The sequence below is a fragment of the Podarcis bocagei genome (assembly GCF_964188305.1).
Source record: "Podarcis bocagei genome assembly, chromosome: 4".
Classification (NCBI taxonomy): Eukaryota; Metazoa; Chordata; class Lepidosauria; order Squamata; family Lacertidae; genus Podarcis; species Podarcis bocagei.
Window position 1 is genome coordinate 93553941 of NC_138128.1, and position 19383 is coordinate 93573323.

Below are 19383 nucleotides of genomic sequence, written 5' to 3' on the forward strand. Positions count from 1 at the left end.
GTCACGGGGATTTGAACCGCTGACCTTCTGATGGGCAAGCCCTAGGCTCTGTGGTTTAACCCACAGCAATAGGGCTGCCCTATTAGGTTTCCAGGGGCTACTAATGCCATGGTATTGGATTTTCACTGACCGCAAATCAGACCTCTCTACCTCTCAGACCCAGTTCCAAGACTGCCGGTCTACTGCACACGCGGCATTTTAATGACATCACCTCGAGCTTGGCAGGCGTTGGGAGAGAAGGAAAGAATTCAGCCTTCCAGAAGGATCTCCATGGTTTTTTTTTTTGTTTCCGTGGCAGAACATCACCTGTACTTGACCCTCTCTTTAGTTATGCAACCAAAGAGAATATGCCAGGCTATGGTTATCCTCCAGTTCGACCTCATTAGATTGAACGGGGAGGAGGCAAGAGAAGGCTCAGATGCGGGAAGGAATAATAATGGGGGAAAGAAGAGAAGAACCTTTGTTTTACGAACAGGTCTGCAGGGCTGGAGGACCCCTAAACCCCATGAAGTTCAGCTCCAATCTCATTGCAATGAATTTGTGAGCAACCCTTCAGCACAAACATCAGAGGCTGTGATCGCTTGGGGTAGTTTTGTTCAGTTCTTTGGTTACTTAGAGGAGCGTGGGTAAAAGGCGGGGGACTGTGCTGGCACCCATTAATGTGCAAGAAGAAGAGTAAGCATGTGGTCGTGGTTTTGTTCAATCTAGGGTTATCAATGCCTCTATAATTCACACAGTAAGGTAAAGGTAGAGGGACCCCTGACCATTAGGTTCAGTCGTGACCGACCCTGGGGTTGCGGCACTCATCTCGCTTTATTGGCCGAGGGAGCTGGCGTACAGCTTCCGGGTCATGTGGCCAGCATGACTAAGCCGCTTCTGGTGAACCAGAGCAGCGCACGGAAATGCTGTTTACCTTCCCACCGGAGCGGTACCTATTTATCTACTTGCACTTTGACGTGCTTTCAAACTGTTAGGTGGGCAGGAGCAGGGACCTAGCAACGAGAGCTCACCCCGTCGCGGGGATTCGAACCGCCAACCTTCTGATCAGCAAGTTCTAGGCTCTGTGGTTTAACCCACAGCACCACCCAGATGAACTTAAACTCTTAATAGGGAAAGGTGAATAAGATTTAACAGGCATTACTGAAACCTAGTGAAATAAGACTCGTTATGTGAATGTAGGGTTTGGAAGTTACATTTTATTGAAAGGGAACAGACCAAACAAGAAGGGAGTTGCATTATATACAACAGACGTGTTCACATGCAAGGAAATACATGAAATTGATGGACAGGCCAGTTGTCCCAAGAGCCCAACAGCCAAGCCCGGGGCTGGCAAAGCTGATTTTTGCAGGAATCGTGGAGAACTTTTGTCATGCAGCAGATCTGCCCTACCTGCCCCACTCCTGACGTCACATAGGACATCAGGTGTGGGACGGGTGGTTCAGGAATACAGCCTCATGAGCCCAAACTGGAGCAGCTGCATCAAAAGAACTTTCTGATGGAATTTAGATTTGAAAGGGTGATACGTAGCAAAACCAAAGGAGGGGGAAACCATCAAAATAAGTACAAAGCTTGTGAGGAAAGTGTCTGGAGTGTATTGACTATCCTAGACTGACAATATGGGAGATGATAAGCAATAGAAGCGAGACTCGGAAGAGAGCGCTGTATAACACTAACTCGCCGACTTGAAGGTTGAAGTTGGGCCCAGACCAGAATTTACAATTGCAGTATCTGCTGTATGACAGCAGCATGTCGGAGCGGACTGACGTAAAGCAAGGCGATTTAAACGAACAAATCACCGTATTTTTCGCTCCATAAGACACACCTGACCATAAGACACACCTAGCTTTTAGAGGAAAACAAGAAAAAAAATATTCTGAATGAAACAGTGGATGTATGATTTTTGTGGTTCATGCTGAGGATCCATGTGGATCCATGCTTTGTAACCACGTTTTTGCACCATTGCGGCCCCACGCAACAGTGGGTGCATGATTTTTTTGGTGCAGGCTGTAGCCATGGACATGCTATGCGATCTGATGGTGAATTTGGGGTGACCCAATGTAAAAATCCTGAGGATCCATGGGCTTTTACCTCCCCCCTCCCAGGCAGCCTCGGCTAGCGTCCCTTATCTCTCTTTTGATCCCACCGATCAGCTGTTTCCTTTCAACATTCTCTTCCCTCTTGTTTGCCTTAGTGCCTTTTCCTTAGCTGGAGAAGTTTTTTGCTCCTCTTCTTCTAATTTCTCTCCTTATTACTTTAGTCTTCTTGTTTCCCCCCTTTGCAAGTTTGCTGTCTTTACCTCCCCCCTCCCAGGCAGCCTCCTTTATCTCTAGCGTCCCTTATCTCTCCCCCCAATTGGCAAATGATCAGCGGCTTTGTTTCAACACCCACTTCCCTCTTTCAAAAAAACAAACAAACAAAAAAAAAACCATGACCTGCTTTTCGCCCCTGGGCAATTCGGCTCCAGGGACCACACATTTGCTCCATAAGACGCCCTTACTTTTTAGGAAGAAAAAAGTGTGTCTTATGGAGCGAAAAATATGGTAATAATTTAAATCAGCTATAACACTCCAGGAGGTGCTCTCAGGGGCTAGTCTCTCATCCTAGGAGGTACCTGCCAACACAGCCAGGGTTGAAGAGGTGGCACAGTTCCAACAAGCCAAGGTCAAGTACAGTGTATCGATCTAGGTCTAAACATAATCCAGAAACAGGATCAGGCAATTGCAAGGTCATTATCACAGGGAACTCAGGCAATATACGTCACAGCAAGGTGCTGAGGACAGAACTTTGAACTAGAGACCTGGGTTGCTTCTAGCAAGACTCGAGAGGAAGACATTATATACTCCAGAAATTGTGTGAGTTTCTTGTAGAAACAAAAAATAATAATCAATGAACTGGATTTTAAGAAGTATTAGCTCTCCATTTCTGGAGGGCTGGTGTTCTTTCATTTTGGAAACTCAAACTGGGAAGTAATGTTTGAAAATAAGCGATACGCAACTAGTGATAGAACATCAGGTCAGTCACACTCTTTAAGTCCATCTGTGTAAATCGGTGGAAGTTAAACAACAAAGTGATTAGGAGACTATACGACACCAGGATGGCAGAGTACACCATCTATCCAGGCACACAAATATTAGCAACAACGCGGTTACAAGGGGACTTCCATACATCTGTGATGAGACGGTGGAGATGGTCTTCCAGAGCAGGCTTTCCCAAACTTGGGTCTCCACCTGTTGTGGGACTACAACTCCCATCATCCCTAGCTAGCAGGACCAGTGGTCAGGGATGATGGTAACTGTAGTCCAAAAACAGTTGGAGACCCAAGTTTGGGAAACTGCCTAGAGGACCATCCCCAATAACTTCTGAAAGGCTGTAGGCTGCTCAAGTCCTGAAGACCCACCAGTTGTTTTAACATTCACTTTCTTGTGATTCTTGAGGATTCTCAAAATACCCTCAAGCCAAGAACTACTGTCTTAGGATTTTTAAAATAGTTTCTACAGCTGTTCTTGCTAGCAAGTAGGGCCCTAAAGACTTTCAACAGAATATCAATGGTTACTGAAGTGGCAAATATTATTTTTTTCATTGAGAAATCTGACTCATCACTGTTGGGTTACATTTCTTTATATTAGTGCAGTCATAAAGGATCTGGGGTTTTGGGGTTTTTTCTCTCTTCTGCGCCACTATGACAGCAACACCTTCCTTGGGAGGAGCAGCAGATGTTTGGTACAATGTAGTGACCCAGAGCATCAATTCCTTATTTTATTATTATGATTATTATTTATTGAATTGATATACTACCCTATACCTGGAGGTCCCAGGGTGCTTCACAGAACAAAAAAGTTCAAACTTGTTGGAATCAATTAATCATGTGAGTTTTACTATTTTGATCAATTAATCTATCTATAATTTGCTCATGAGTATAAACAATATTTTTGAAGCAACCAGCATTTTTGAAGCCACCATGTTAGACGACATAGTCCCCATCTTGGATGTGAGAGGGGGAAAAGACTTTCCTAAAATATTAGAGGGAAATGTGTGTGTGTGTTAGGGGAAGAAATCCCAGGAATAATGATGTGCTCTGTGTTTTGCTTTTCGTGTGGGGGGAAATGTAGTTAAAAACCCCCAGAGCTTCCCCAAATAAGATTTTAATATTTTTGCAATAAATTAGAACCCTTCCAGCTTTTCCCTTTCTTTGGAAAATATCTTAGAGCTCATGATGACATCAACACAGGTGAAGACAAAGAATTACACAAGCATTCAGACAGGAGAGACACATCAATATCACACCCAAATCCTCCACCTAGTTGCGTAAGTGCCCTGAAGCAGTATTTTATTTCCTAAATCTGTCTGCATTAACAGCAGCATCTTAAAAGCTGTTGACGAACCAGCGGCTGCTAGGTGGGTCTCCAGTATTCAGTTCAGTGCATTTGCAGTTAAACAGTCACACAGAGTTCTCTTCTCCACTTTAAAAAGCAAGGTCTCCGTCTGTAAGAATAGAAAGGGGGGGGGGGAGAGAGGAATAAACGTTGGGGGGCAAACTTAGCATAAACCGATTGCATCACAATCTCCTGCATTTTGTCACAAACAAGGAAGACCCCCTGGCCAGCTGGACATATAAAGGGCCCCGTTACCTTCAGTAGCTTAGGGCCTCATCAAACCTAAATCCAGCCCTGGTGATGTCCCTTTCTGAGAAGACTCCCTGGAAAAGACCCTGATGTTGGGAAAGATGGAGGGCACAAGGAGAAGGGGACGACAGAGGACGAGATGGTTGGACAGTGTTCTTGAAGGTACCAGCATGAGTTTGACCGAACTGCGGGAGGCAGTAGAAGACAGGAGTTCCTGGCGTGCTCTGGTCCGTGGGGTCACGAAGAGTCGGACACGACTAAATGACTAAACAACAACAGGGAATTGCACACTGAACCACCCAATCTAGTCCAGACAGACTCTAACGAGAAGGAATCAGCTAGCAGCAAGTACCGAACCAGACAGGAGGACGGTCCTTGTGGATTTAGAGACCAAAATAATTCTGAACAGAATTGTGGCATTTTCCCTACACTCCAATCCTTTCGTTTCTGTAAACTCAAAAGATGACATTTTCCTTGAGCTTCCATTTTTGTGTCCTGGCCCTGTTTCAGTTTGCTGAATGAGAGATCTGCCCCTGCCCACAAACCCTGTTCATTTTCAGTTGTGGGGAGGGGGTTATTTCAGGGTTTTGCTACAGGGTAAGAAGATCAAGTTGATGGGTCTCCTGCTGGCTCCAGGTGTGGTTGCAGAGGAGCTTTCAGCCCTGAAAGCAACTGCATTGCAGCACAAACCTATTCAAATCTACTCAGAAATAATCCCCAAAATCTGTATAGGAATGCAGCTCTCCTCAAATGCGCTGTGATGCTAACAGGATGTGTCTGCTTCTGGGTCTCTCCCTGTCTTCTAAGCACTTGCCTGATTATTTAACCAAGATGAAGCTGAATTGAAGGGCACAGTAAGGTTACTGCAACGATGGAGCCTTGGCCTGACACAAGGATAAGGCAGATCTCTCTCTTTCCCACTAAATGTGCTCCTTTGAAATGCAGGCAAGGTGAAGTCCTCAAGTTACCATCTCAGTGGCATAACAGAAGCAGCAAATCTTGACTCAGCATCCCTTGCTCTTTAGCTGTCATGTAAATGAGCTCCAAGAATGTGTCAGCAATTTTGTTGCAGGAGTTAAAATTGAGGCAAGCACGCTTGTCTTGTTTGCCCATCTCGCGGACAGTCAATGCAAAGCACATCTAGGGTGGTGTTCAATGAAGTTTCACACAGAGTGGACTGTCTGAAATGAATGGATGTGACTGCTAGGTCCACTAATATCAATCCTCTGAGTAAACCTTAGTTGAATGCAACCAATAAAATAAAATAAAATGTCACCTTTGCTACCTTAAATAAGGTTCTGCTGTGAACTGAACTGAATTATGACATGGGCACAAAGTTCATCGGATACGCTGTGTGTATAGTTTCTTTCTTTAAACATTTGTGTAATTTAAGGCCCAGATCTTTATTTTAGATGACTGTACTTTTATCCTCCTAATATTAAACCTATTGATAGAGATTGTGAAAAAGGAACTGTTTAAGAAGGCTCAGGAACATAGGAGCCAACTCCTAGAGGCTGAGATCCCTTTGGCTCTCTTAATTTTTTTTTTTGAGAGGGCCAGGCCGCCTCCAAAGTTGATGAGCATTGCCATTCAAATTGTGATCAGTTATGTGGGGGCAGGGCTTACGTGACACTTCCCCAATATTTTATTAAAGTTGGCACCCTTGACCAGGAAACAATGTCCATTTCCTTCATCTTTCCAGTAACCTGTGGTTATTTTCCAGGGAGAGCCGCAACTCTGGTTAAAATTCAAATTCTACAAAATACTGCATATGCAAATGCTAGGCGATTTTATGTCCCTGGGCCCAGACCTTTTGAGAACCTTGTAGTGTCCCTGCAAGGAACAGCAATTATGGAGAAAGATCACTAGATTTAAGTGAAAAGAGAGGCCATGAAAGGTGTTTGTTCTGAACTCTTGATAGCATCCTGTGTTGCAGAGGAAAACCTTCTTGGTTAGTGTGCAAAGGAAATGAGAATAGATCAGGATTGCTCTCTAGGAGAGAAAAAGGAAGGTGGTGTGTTGACTGAAGCTTCTTTCACTTACTGCAGGCATAGCCAAACTTGGCCCTCCAGATGTTCTGGGACTACAACTCCCATCATCCCTAGCTAACAGGACCAGTGGTCAGGGATGATGGGAGTTGTAGTCCCAAAACATCTGGAGGGCCGAGTTTGCCTATGCCTGATTTCCTGGCTCTACACTAATGGCCAGGTTTTTCGTGGCTAATTTTTTTAAAAAGAAAATCCTCTCTTAGGACACTTTAGTCGGGACCAGAAAAAAGGACCAAAGGGGCTTGGAGCAGTGGTTGAAATGAGGAACTGATTTCCTCTTCCCTCACAAAATAAAGTTGCACATTCTGGATCTCATCCAGTCAACAAATTAAATTCCCAGGGCCCTGATCTTAGGGACGGAAAAGAGTGAAAATCCATCTGAAAAGCTCTAACCAGCAGCTGAAATGTGGGATCTGTGGTAATCCACTCAGCCAATGGAGGGTGTGTTTGCAGCCTCTGCTGTTGCCAGGCAAACTTTGAATCCAGTTAACAACTATAGTAACCATTGCTGTTCTGCTTAATTGAATATGTACTTGAAAGCAGCTTGGGGACCAATACTGGAATCAGAGAGTTAGACGAAACCCCCATTCTGTGAGAACTACTTATTGTTTTCAGAGCAATGTGTTGGTGCTATATGGACATTTTATACCCCAATTTTATATCTGTTTAATTCTTACAGCGTCTGGTTGTAGAACGTTTGGGATTATTTTTGTGCAGCAGCCAAAACTATCAAATAATAATTCTCAGCATCCTCAGCAAGCCATGCCCCCTAGGTTCTTTCAGGAAAGTCACGTCAGGTTAAATTATTTGGAAACTGGCTTCAAAACAGTCTGCAGGCAGATTGTTGATGAGTTCATACTTTCTCCCTGCTCAGGTTTCACAAAGGGCTTCCTCAGCTTCTGCCTTCTCTGAATATTAAACAGCTGAACCGAAGCACATAGTTTAAGAAAAAGTCATGCTTGCCTGAAGGTGCAGAACATGAACACGCATAATAAATAAATAAGCCAATAATCCCCCAACACAGGTTTTCTTTTTGGCTGGGGTGGGTACCGTATTTTTCGCTCTATAAGACGCACCAGACCACAAGACGCACCTAGTTTCTGGAGGAGGAAAACAAGAAAAAAATATTCTGAATCTCAGAAGCCAGAACAGCAAGAGGGATCGCTGTGCAGTGAAAGCAGTGATCCCACTTGCTGTTCTGGCTTCTGGGATAGCTGCGCAGCCTGCATTCGCTCCATAAGATGCACACACATTTCCCCTTACTTTTTAGGAGGGAAAAGGTGAGTCTTATAGAGCAAAAAATACGGTAAGTCTTGAGGAACACACTGGAACTCACTAAGAATTTTTGCTTTTCTGATATTGTGAGCCTCCTCACTTGCATGTTAGATGACTTTGTTCCACATTCAATTCCAAACACTTTAAATTCCAAACCAGTCTTTAAAACATTTTGCTTTTTCTGGAGCTGGCGTTGTGTGCCGGTTTGCAAACTATTCAAACCTTTTGGACGGTTCACTGATTTCTGGGCATGGGCAAGAGTTCACACACAATGGGGCAAGAGAACCTAAAGAGAGCAAGAAATGGGCACCAACAGGGGTAGAGACAAACAATTAACGTGGGAACAGAGAGAGAGAGAGAGAGAGAGAGAGAGAGAGATAGAGATAAAGAGGACAGGGGGAAAGATCACCCCCCCACACACAATTGCTCTCTTTTGGAAGAGCGTTAAACGAAACAAAAACGCGTTGTGTCCATATTAAGGAACAAGCCTTACCCGTGAGTCTAAGTTGTATGCCGTTTTCTTTAAATCTTGCAAAGCCCTCTGCATGAACTCAAAAGCATGGCAGTCAACACATGGGCGACCTAAGGGTGGAGAAATGTTGGCAGACAAGCACGAAATATTATTGGAAATGAAAACAACGGAAGAAGAGCCTGCTGGGCCAAACCAAAGCTCAAGGATAATCCATCCTGTTCGTCTTACAGGGACCAACCAGATGCCTTTGAAAAGTCCACATGAAGGACAAAAGCACAACATCACTCGCCCTACTTGTGTTGCCTGGCAAATGGCTCTCTGAGACGCATCACTTCTGACAGTGCAGGTAAAGGTAAAGGGACTCCTAACCATTAGGTCCAGTCATGACCGACTCTGGGGTTGTGGTGCTCATCTCGCTTTATTGGCCAAGGGAGCCGGTGTACAGCTTCCAGGTCATGTGACCAGCATGACTAAGCCGCTTCTGGCGAACCAGAGCAGCGCATGGAAACGCCGTTTACCTTCCCGCCGCAGTAGTACCTATTTATCTACTTGCACTGATGTGCTTTCAAACTGCTAGGTTGGCAGGAGCAGGGACCGAGCAACGGGAGCTCACCCTGTTGTGGGGATTCGAACCGCCAACCTTCTGATCGGCAAGTCCTAGGCTCTGTGGTTTAACCAACAGCGCCACCCGCGTCCTCAGTGCAGGTAGAATATAGCAATTCTGGCTACCATACCCTCCAACATTTTTCTGATAAAAATAGGGATGTCCTAGTCAACAACAACAATAACAACAACAACAACAACAACAACAACAATAATACCCCTCATCTGACTGGGTTGCCCCAGTCACTCTGGGTAGATTCCAACATATATAAAAACATAATAAAACAGTAAACATTTAAAAAACTTCCCTATACAGGGCTGCCTTCAGATGTCTGGGGGGTCGGGTAACTCCAAAGCCTCCAACGAAAATAGGGATGTCCTAAGGAAAAGCGGAGGACGCAGGTGGCGCTGTGGTCTAAACCACTAAGCCTCTTGGGCTTGCCGATCAGAAGGTCGGCGGTTCAAATCCCTGTGACGGGGTGAGCTCCCGTTGCTCGGTCCCTGCTCCTGCCAACCTAGCAGTTGGAAAGCACGTCAAAGTGCAAGTAGATAAATAGGTACCGCTCTGGCGGGAAGGTAAACGGCGTTTCTGTGCACTGCTCTGGTTTTGCTAGAAGCGGCTTAGTCATGCTGGCCACATGACCCGGAAAAACAGTCTGCGGACAAACGCCAACTCCCTTGGCCAGTAAAGCGAGATGAGCACCGCAACCCCAGTGTCGTCTGCGACTGGACTTAACTGTTAGGGCTCCTTTACCTTTAACTTTTTAAGGAAAAGCGGGACATTCTGGGACCAGATCAGAAACTGGCATGGCTTCTGTAAAACCGGGACTGTCCCTGTAAAATAGGGTCTGGGCTAGTAGGCTTGGTAGCGTTATTCTCAGCGAATTTGTCTAAACCTCCTTTAAGCCATCCAAGTTTGTGTCTGATTTAAAGCCATCTAAAATTGGCAGCAGATTCCGTTGTTTTAATTATGCACTGGAGAAGTACCTCCTGAGTCTTCCAACATTCACAGGATGACTTCACAGAATGACTTCCTAGTATTTGGACAGATGGAGAAAAGCACTCTATATACCCAGTTTCTCTCTATTGATGACTTCACTGGTTTGACAAAAACAGCTTTCCACAACTTGCCTGCCTTACAGATGTTCTGGACTACCTCTCCCATTCACCCCAACCATCAGAACTGGCAGGGGTCCAGGCTGGGGAACAACTGTTTTAGTCAAATAACCAAAGCACACACAGAAATATGTAGTGTATCAATATAGGGCAATCTGCCTAAGACAGCATGAGTCCGATAGCTTTTCCATACTCATTACAATTCCAGCTTTTGTTTTTGAGTCCCTGTGACACAGCAGAAAATTGCACAATGCCCAAGAATGTCTGCAAAGGGCTCAGCATGAACTATCCTGACATAGCAATTTTGTCACTGGGTCATGATTTTGCACAAAATAGCATCCAGGTTCCGCTCAGATTTGGGAAGGAGTCCCTGATTCACAATCTGAGAAACAGCACGTGCCTCAAATGCCCAGTTAAATTGCTACCTCTAGCTGAATTGCAAAATATAAACAGTCTGCCCAAATATCAAAACCAAACTTGAGCATGCAAACTAAATGAGTACAGTACCAGTAAAAGTTAGAAAATTGGGAGTTTTTAGCAACTGAATTTGTTTGCTGCAGCCTGGAGAATGACACCAGCACAGAGCTGGGAAGAGATAAATATGATCAAAGCCAAAAGCTGCAAAATTCTCATGTGCAGAGCAACAGGGCAAGTTTATACCTCTTTACAAAAAAACCTTTAATATTTAAAGCAAATATTAACTGTAAAATATATTCAGAGCTATGCTTCACAGTTTTAGGATAAACTTCCAATAACAGTGCAAATGAAGTGTTTTGGGCAGTACTTTCACTCAACTTCCTTCCACGGTGATGATTTCCAACACCTCCCACACAGACTCTCCCCTCCACCCTCATCTTTGCTACCATTAGGATGTTCCTAATGGTGCTGGAGGAGACTCTTGAGAGTCCCATGGACTGCAAGAAGATCAAACCTCTCCATTCTGAAGGAAATCAGCCCTGAGTGCTCACTGGAAGGACAGATCCTGAAGCTCAGGCTCCAATACTTTGGCCACCTCATGAGAAGAGAAGACTCCCTGGAAAAGACCCTGATGCTGGGAAAGATTGAGGGCACAAGGAGAAGGGGACGACAGAGGATGAGATGGTTGGACAGTTTTCTCAAAGCTACCAGCATGAGTTTGACCAAACTATGGGAGGCAGTGGAAGACAGGAGTGCCTGGCGTGCTCTGGTCCATGGGGTCACGAAGAGTCGGACACGATTCAAGCACACCTCTGGTCTCCAGCAACTCGTATTCTCCAGCTATGGAGGCAGAGGTTAACCATCATGGTGAAGTAGCCTTCAATAGCCTTCTCCTCCATGTGAATTTGTCTAATCCTTTTTAAAAGACAGCTAGATTAGTGGTCATTAGTACCTTCTGTGGGAGCAGGTTCCATCATTTAACTGCACTCTGCATGAAAAGAAACTTTGTTTTATCTGCCCTGAACTTTTCAACGTGAAGCTTCGTTGGATTTGATATCCCACTTTATCACTACCCGAAGGAGTCTCAAAGCTGCTAACATTCTCCTTTCCCTTCCTCCCCCACAACAAACACTCTGTGAGGTGAGTGAGGCTGAAAGACTTCAGAGAAGTGGGACTAGCCCAAGGTCACCCAGCAGCTGCATGTGGAGGAGCGGAGACGCGAACCCGATTCCCCAGATTACGAGTCCACTGCTCTTAACCACTACACCACACTGGCTCGTTGGATGTCTAAGAGTTCTAGAGTTATGAGAGAGGAGGGGGGGGGGGCTTTCTCTCTTGCTCCCCTTTCTCCATGCCTTGCGTGGAGAACTTCATAAACTTCTATCGTGTTTCTGACTTGCCTTTCCTCTAAACTAAAAAGTCCCGAACGCTGCAACCTTGCCCTGTAGCAAAGTCACACCATCTCCCTAGATCTATGCTGTAAGCCACCCAGAGTGGCTGGGGAAACCCAGCCAAATGGAAAGTGTGTAAATAATAAAATTGTTGTTGTTGTTGTTGTTATCTTGCTGGTTGCATTTGCCATTTTATTGCCTGTTCACTCAGTCTGGAGAGGTCCTTTCAGAGCGCTTCGCAATCTCATTTTTGTTTCAATAACTCTGAACACATCCGCAACCTTGGTCATCTCACTGCTCGGTCCCAACTCCAGATCATTTATGAATACGTTAAAAAGCAGAGGTCTAAACACAAATCCTTGTGAGGGACTCCACTTTATTCTTTATTCCATCTGGATAACTGTCCCTTTATTGCTACCCTTTGCTTCCTTCAGCTTAGCCAGTTCCTGATCCACTGGCGGACCGGACCTCTCCTCTTATTAGCTGGAACCAGGGTTCTGCCTATCTGACATTCAGCAGTTTGCTTGGTATCAGTCCTCCCCTCCCTGTACTAACTGCACAGATAAGAATTAACGAGCAGTTGATAGATTTATAGTCCTTTTATTACGGCATCATGTTGCAAGCACACAGCTCTCCACAAGGAAAGGAGGGCAGTTGGCTAGTCTAATCCTCCTTCCGGCTTCCGCAAGTTTTTGGGCGCCAAACGGAAGTTCCTCGCTCCCTCTGACGCCTTTGCTCTTTGATACATTCAGACTTCAGAGTCCGTGGTGAGCGGGGGGTCCTCTATGCTCTCAAGTGACGTCTCAACTAGCTGCCCCCTCCCTCCTGGTTCTGTTGTCATTATCTCATAACTGGGTAACTCCTTCCTAAGCTGTTCATCTCCTCTCTCTCTCTCTCTCTCTCTCTCTCTCTCTCTCTCTCTCTCTGCTTCTGAACATGCTGTGGACAAGGGGGGCAACTCTTCCTCCTCCAGCTCTCCACCGGAAAGAAGCTGGCCTGCCGTAGAATGCATTCCCCAGTCCTCATCTTCAGGCCATTCCGACACTTGGGAAGGATAGCAGAAGGCCTCAACATTTCATGCCAATAGACGGGAAACAAAGACAAGCAGGAGAACAGTGGAGTCTTGCGCTGAAACACATGGAAAGCCTATAAGGATGTGTGGTGAGTTTGATCATGACTTGTAGCTTATGCAAATCGCTTTTCTGACAACACTCAGACTATGGATGATGTTATCACATCACATGGGAGTGTGGCACCATAGATATTCTTCTACTACAGAAGAATACGAATCAATTGAAATAGTTCGTATATAACTTGAGATATATATGCATGTCTGCAGTGCTTTTTTTTTTCTTAAAAAAAATGTTTAGAGGGTACTCTCATTTTCCTACTCATATTGAAATACTTCCCCTCAATGAGGCCAAACTTAGATTCACAAAATGTTTAGGGGTATGCGTACCTCAGCGTTCCCCTCCAGAAAAAAGCACTGCATGTGTGTGTCTGTGTAATATAATTTGCACCGACAGAAACAACCTCCAGTTCTGAGGGCCTTCTGGCGGTTCCCTCCCTGTGAGAAGTGCGGTTACAGGGAACCAGGCAGAGGGCCTTCTCGGTGGTGGCGCCCGCCCTGTGGAACGCCCTCCCACCAGATGTCAAGGAAATAAACAACTATCTGACTTTTAGAAGACATCTGAAGACAGCCCTGTTTAGGGAAGCTTTTTAATGTGTAATGTTTTATTATGTTTTTATATATATTGGAAGCTGCCCAGAGTGGATGGGGCAACCCCGTCAGATGGGCAGGGTAGAAACAAACAAACAAACAATTATTATTACTATTATTATGGCTTATTGGCTTATCCAGTGTTCACAAATTTGTTTGCATACTGATACTTCTTCTGAAGGATTTGGGCAGTGTTGTATTGGCAGCAACAGAATCAGTTAGGAGCTGCATGCAAACATGTGTACCATAGACACACACACAAGGAACATACATATAGGATTCATAACTGAGTGGATATTCAAGCAAGGAACTGCAGCCAGTGGCAAACTGTGATTTGTGTGAAATGAGCCTTGGGGTTTCGGCATGAGAGACTAGATAGAACACAGTACGTACTTTCAGCAGGGATTGTTGTTCCTGATTCTTCTTCGGCTGCAGCTGGCTTGGTAGAAAAAAGCCCAACTACAAGCATTAAAGGCACTAAAACGATCACTTTGCTTATGCAGGGGTTCACCATTTCGCTAGTGGCGTCTTCCTCCTTCACTAGGGAAAAAAGGAATTCAGAGACAAAGTGGCATTTTGAAGTAGTACATTATTTGGATGGCCATCCTGGTAAGCAAACCCAAGTTTTTATCTACCGAATATCCAGAGCAGCATCAGGAACACATCAAAATGCCCAGCTAATTCCAAACATCTTAATCAGCCCCCTCTCTAGTCACATCCATGAAACTGAAACAATTTAACGCGGGTTAAAGGGACGCGGGTGGCGCTGTGGGTTAAACCACAGAGCCTAGGACTTGCAGATCTGAAGGTCGGTGGTTCGAATCCCCGCGACGGAGTGAGCTCCCGTTGCTCGGTCCCTGCTCCTGCCAACCTAGCAGTTCGAAAGCACGTCAAAGTGCAAGTAGATAAATAGGTACCACTCCGGCGGGAAGGTAAACGGCGTTTCCGTGTGCTGCTCTGGTTCGCCAGAAGCGGCTTAGTCATGCTGGCCACATGACCCGGAAGCTGTACGCCGGCTCCCTCGGCCAATAAAGCGAGATGAGCGCCACAACCCCAGAGTCGGCAACGACTGGACCTAATGGTCAGGGGTCCCTTTACCTTTACTAGTCATATCCATGAAACTGAAACAATTTAATAACTGACACAGGGCCAAGCAAATATCATATGGTTTCTTAGCCAAAATACAGTACTACAATTTTGTCTAGCCCTATACTATCTGCTACTTTGTCTACGGTTGCATGGATGTGCCTGAAGATGTAGGTCGATATAAATCTCTTAAGGGCTTGTTAGTAAAGGTAAAGGGACCCCTGACCATTAGGTCCAGTCGTTGCCGACTCTGGGGTTGCGGCGCTCATCTCGCTTTATTGGCCAAGGGAGCCGGCGTACAGCTTCTGGGTCATGTGGCCAGCATGACTAAGCTGCTTCTGGCGAACCAGAGCAGCGCACGGAAACGCAGTTTACCTTCCTGCTGGAGTGGTACCTATTTATCTACTTGCACTTTGACGTGCTTTCGAACTGCTAGGTGGGCAGGAGCAGGGACCGAGCAACGGGAGCTCACCCCGTCGTGGGGATTCGAACCACCAACGTTCTGATCAACAAGCCCTAGGCTCTGTGGTTTAACCCACAGCGCCACCTGCGTCCCGTAAGGGTTTGTTACAGGTGGCCAAATTATTACCTGAGAAGCTGTGAAACTTCAAGTCTTACAAACTTCACTGTGCAATTTCATTTATTTTTAATTGAACTGTTAGATTTCACAGGTACAAGTATCACACAGCTGAAAATGTGTTTCAGCATTGCACAAACGTTTCATGACACCAAAACATCAGGTGGGCTTGAGGATAATAATCTCTGCTGCAAACTACCCTAACTTTTTTTTAGCCAGCAGAGTGCCACCTACATCCATGGAAATCTGCATGTTCAGTATTTGCTTTCAACATTTTAGAAGGGAATTGTGACAGACACATGATGTAGCAAAACACCACTGTGGCAACTCACCCAAACTCTAAACGTCTTGACACCTGAGATACTTGAGCAATTATTCATTTACAAACCCAGAATATCAACAGCGTGCTACTATTTAGTTATTTCTTAACACACCGTTAAACCCCCCCTTTCCTCATAAAAAGCTCAAGGTGACAAACGACAAAATCAAACCACAGTTTTAAAGTTACAAAAACATTATACATGAAGTTCTTGTGGCATGTGAAGGGGCATTGTTTACTACGACAGCTGCTCATTTTAAAATGTCACAAACTTTCAAAGGTTGTTAGAATGTTCTTCAGGCACAAATGTTCAAAGCAAAACGATGGAATGTGTTGCCATGGGGGGGGGGGTCCTCACAGTCCAAAGCCATGAAGAAGTGCTGTGAGGGAAGGCAGCGTCTATACATGATGATGTTATATAAGAATGCTCATTTGACATGTACAGAGGCCAACGCTGGAATTTTCCCCATTTTATATCGAGAGCAAAGATGCATTTAAACAACTGCAAAGGCAGTTCTTCCAGTATGTGGCTTCTGAACCACAGCTGCTGCATGAAAACACACGACCGTCAGTGGTACGGCTACCTGCAAAAGCCCTAAGAATACCAATTTTGCAATTCCGAATAAAATTGCTTAACACAAACATACTACTTCGCATAGTTTTCGTTCTTGAAATAATATTGACTGAAAACCTGAGTGCATTTTAAAACCATCCGTTTGCCAATATATTAAATTTAAATCCTCGCTATAATTCTCTGCAAAGGCAGGGGTTTCTCCTACCCGTATATGTTAGGAATGACGATCACTGCCTAGAAGTGACTTGAGCTTCATGGAAGTCTTTGTTGTCTGGAATGGTGAAAAAGCCTTCTTACTGCACCCGCAAAACAAACATTGTCTCTGTTTTTCCAAAGAAGCTCTCAGCCCCAGCAGGCCGGCTTATCACAAGAGCTCCGGCAAGGAAATATGGCAAGAAGAAATCACCTGTTCCCTGCCAGTTACCTTGCCGTTTATTTTTTGCACAGCGAGCGATAGCTATTCAGGGACAAATTATAGCATGCGATGAGCCAGTGCACGACATCTTTTCAGTTTTATAAAACAGGGGGGGAAACCCCTTTGCAGCAAATCATAAAATAGAAGTACCTGGTGTGTATCACTTGCCTTTGTGATGGTCTCTTTGAATGGCTGCAGCAAACTGCTAGTGAGCATCTCTGAGCATGTGCACTGGCTCTCTTTATCCTTCCCTGAAAGGGGAGAGGATTCTACCATGGCAACGCCGCTGCAGAGCGCTCTACTCAAGGAGAGGCTTCAAGAACAATGGGCTCGGGATCGCTGCTTTATTATGAATGGTATCACTTTAAAGAGGGAAGCAACACCCCAGTGGAAAAAGTCAACCAAGACTTGCCTTAGTTTTAATCCCAAAGCCGCAGTACTGTAATATCTCTACCAGGACTATCTAAAATATGGCAGAATCATGAACATTCCCCCCCCCCCCCAAGTTCTCCAGAACTCTTTATCAGGCAAGATGCTTAACCCCCCACCCAAGGACGAGAGAGAAAATAGGGGGAGGGATTTTATCCCTAAGTTTGCTGCTTTTGAGATGGAGCGTCCAAGAGGTAATGAGTCACAACTGGAACGGAGGAATAAATTCAGTTTAGCTATCTTTTCTTGCCACCAGCCTCTTAACCAATCAAATCCAATATTCAGAATGCTTCTTTTACACAATTACACCCCCAACCTCTGGATGTGATGGATGAAAGAGTCAGCAATTGTAAAAATAAAAAAAGGATTACAAATTGTAAGAGAACCCTCTGGATTTCATGAAGTCTCCACATTGGCCATCTGATATACGGCCCCAAAGCGTATATGTTGCTTCCCATACATCTACAGAGGCAGAAATATACCATATTTTTCCACCTATAAGATGCCCCATGTATAAGACGCCCCCTATTTTTGGGAACTCAGATTTAAGAAAACAGGGGGAGATACAAGGGTAGAAAGTTTTATGCTAATACACATGGTCAAACAATGGATCAAATTGTGTGTGTGGTGTTGTTGTTGTTGTTTTTTAAAAAGGCTTTATTTAATTTACTTGCCTTTTGCCATAATGAATCAAAGCAGGTTACAGTACAGTCTTTCCCCCACTTATGTGAGCATTAAGTGAAAATCACGTAAATAGGGAGCACGCTCAAAACACCCTCTCTGTTGGTCTTTCTCCAATCCAGACAAAAAATACTGTACTGTATCCAAAAATATCCACAACTAGAATTGAAGCTCTGGGACCAGCTGCTACCCTGCACATTAGTGGCTAGGCAGGGAGGCTGAGTAGCCTAAACAAAGCCCCAGGGCTCCTCCAGTATCTTTGGGACTTCCTCTGCCCTCACTGACGTCCTCTTTGGGTTTTGGGGAGGGTCTCCTCGTCAGCTACGAGGACTTTCCAGTTCTCTCCTGCCATTTCCAGGTTTGAATTGAATTTTAAATTTATTTCCCAGCACTGCGCATATGCGCAGTCGCACGCAAGTCTGTCACGTATAAGTTGGGGGGGCACGCGCATGGTGTAATGTACAGTTGCAGAAACAAGTGACACTGTTCCAAATGTAGAGTTCCCTCAGGATATGAAGAAGAAGAAGAAGAAGAAGAAGAAGAAGAAGAAGAAGAGGAGGAGGAGGAGGAGGAGTAGGAGGAGGAGTTTGGATTTGATATCCCACTTTATCACTACCCTAAGGAGTCTCAAAGCAGCTAACATTCTCCTTTCCCTTCGTCCCCCACAACAAACACTCTGTGAGGTGAGTGAGGCTGAGAGACTTCAGAGAAGTATGACTAGCCCAAGGTCACCCAGCAGATGCATGTGGAGGAACGGGGAAGCGAACCCTGTTCACCAGATTATGAGTCCACCGCTCTTAACCACTACACCACACTGGCTCCCAAGAGTGGCTTAGAGAGTGGAAAGCTCTCTTGAGGTAGGTAAATGGTGTATGTAGTGTGTGAAATTCATTAATCACCTGTTATTTGACTGAGGCATTGGAGAACCAGATAAGGTAGGCCAGAAGCATTTCTTATGCCAGTTTCCTCTTTTCCAGGATAAACATACCCAGCTCCCTCAACCGCTCTTATAAGGCTTGGTTTTCAGACCCTTGATCATCTTACTCATCCTCCTCTGCACATGTTCCAGCTTGTCAACATCCTTCCTAAATTGTGGTACCCAGATCTGGACACAGTATTCCAGGTGTGGTCAGACCAAGGCAGAATAGAGCGGTACTATTACTTTCCTTGATCTGGACATTATGCTTGATGCAACCTAGAATAGCATTCACCTTTTTTGCTGCATCCCCGTTGACTCATAATAAGCTTGTGGTCCACCAAGACCCCTAAATCCTTTTCACATGCACAGCTCGTACAGCCAGGTGTCCCCCATCCTATACAGTGGTGCCCCGCAAGACGAATGCCTCGCAAGACGGAAAACCCGCTAGACGAAAGGGTTTTCCGTTTTTTAGCTGCTTCGCAACACGATTTTCCCTATGGACTTGCTTTGCAAGACGAAAACGTCTTGCAAGTGTTCCGATTTTTTTTCGCTCCCCCCCTTTTTCTAAGCCGCTAATAGCCTTTTAGCCGCTAATCCTTTAATAGCCGCTAAACCGCTAATAGCGCTAATCCGCTAATAGGGTTGCTTTGCAAGACGGAAAAACCGCTAGACGAAGAGGCTCGTGGAACGGATTAATTTCGTTCTTGTGCATCTGGTTC

The 19383-nt window shown here is 45.1% G+C and overlaps 1 protein-coding gene across 1 annotated transcript; it reads right to left on the reverse strand.

Moving 5' to 3' along the window:
* Positions 1-1176: 1176 nt before the first annotated feature.
* Positions 1177-16866, reverse strand: NICOL1 (NELL2 interacting cell ontogeny regulator 1). The gene is given in 5 exon segments (XM_081191948.1): positions 1177-4482; positions 8439-8527; positions 14058-14204; positions 16786-16795; positions 16798-16866. Coding segments are annotated over 5 exon segments (372 nt in total). The 5' UTR covers positions 16852-16866; the 3' UTR covers positions 1177-4410.
* Positions 16867-19383: the final 2517 nt, after the last annotated feature.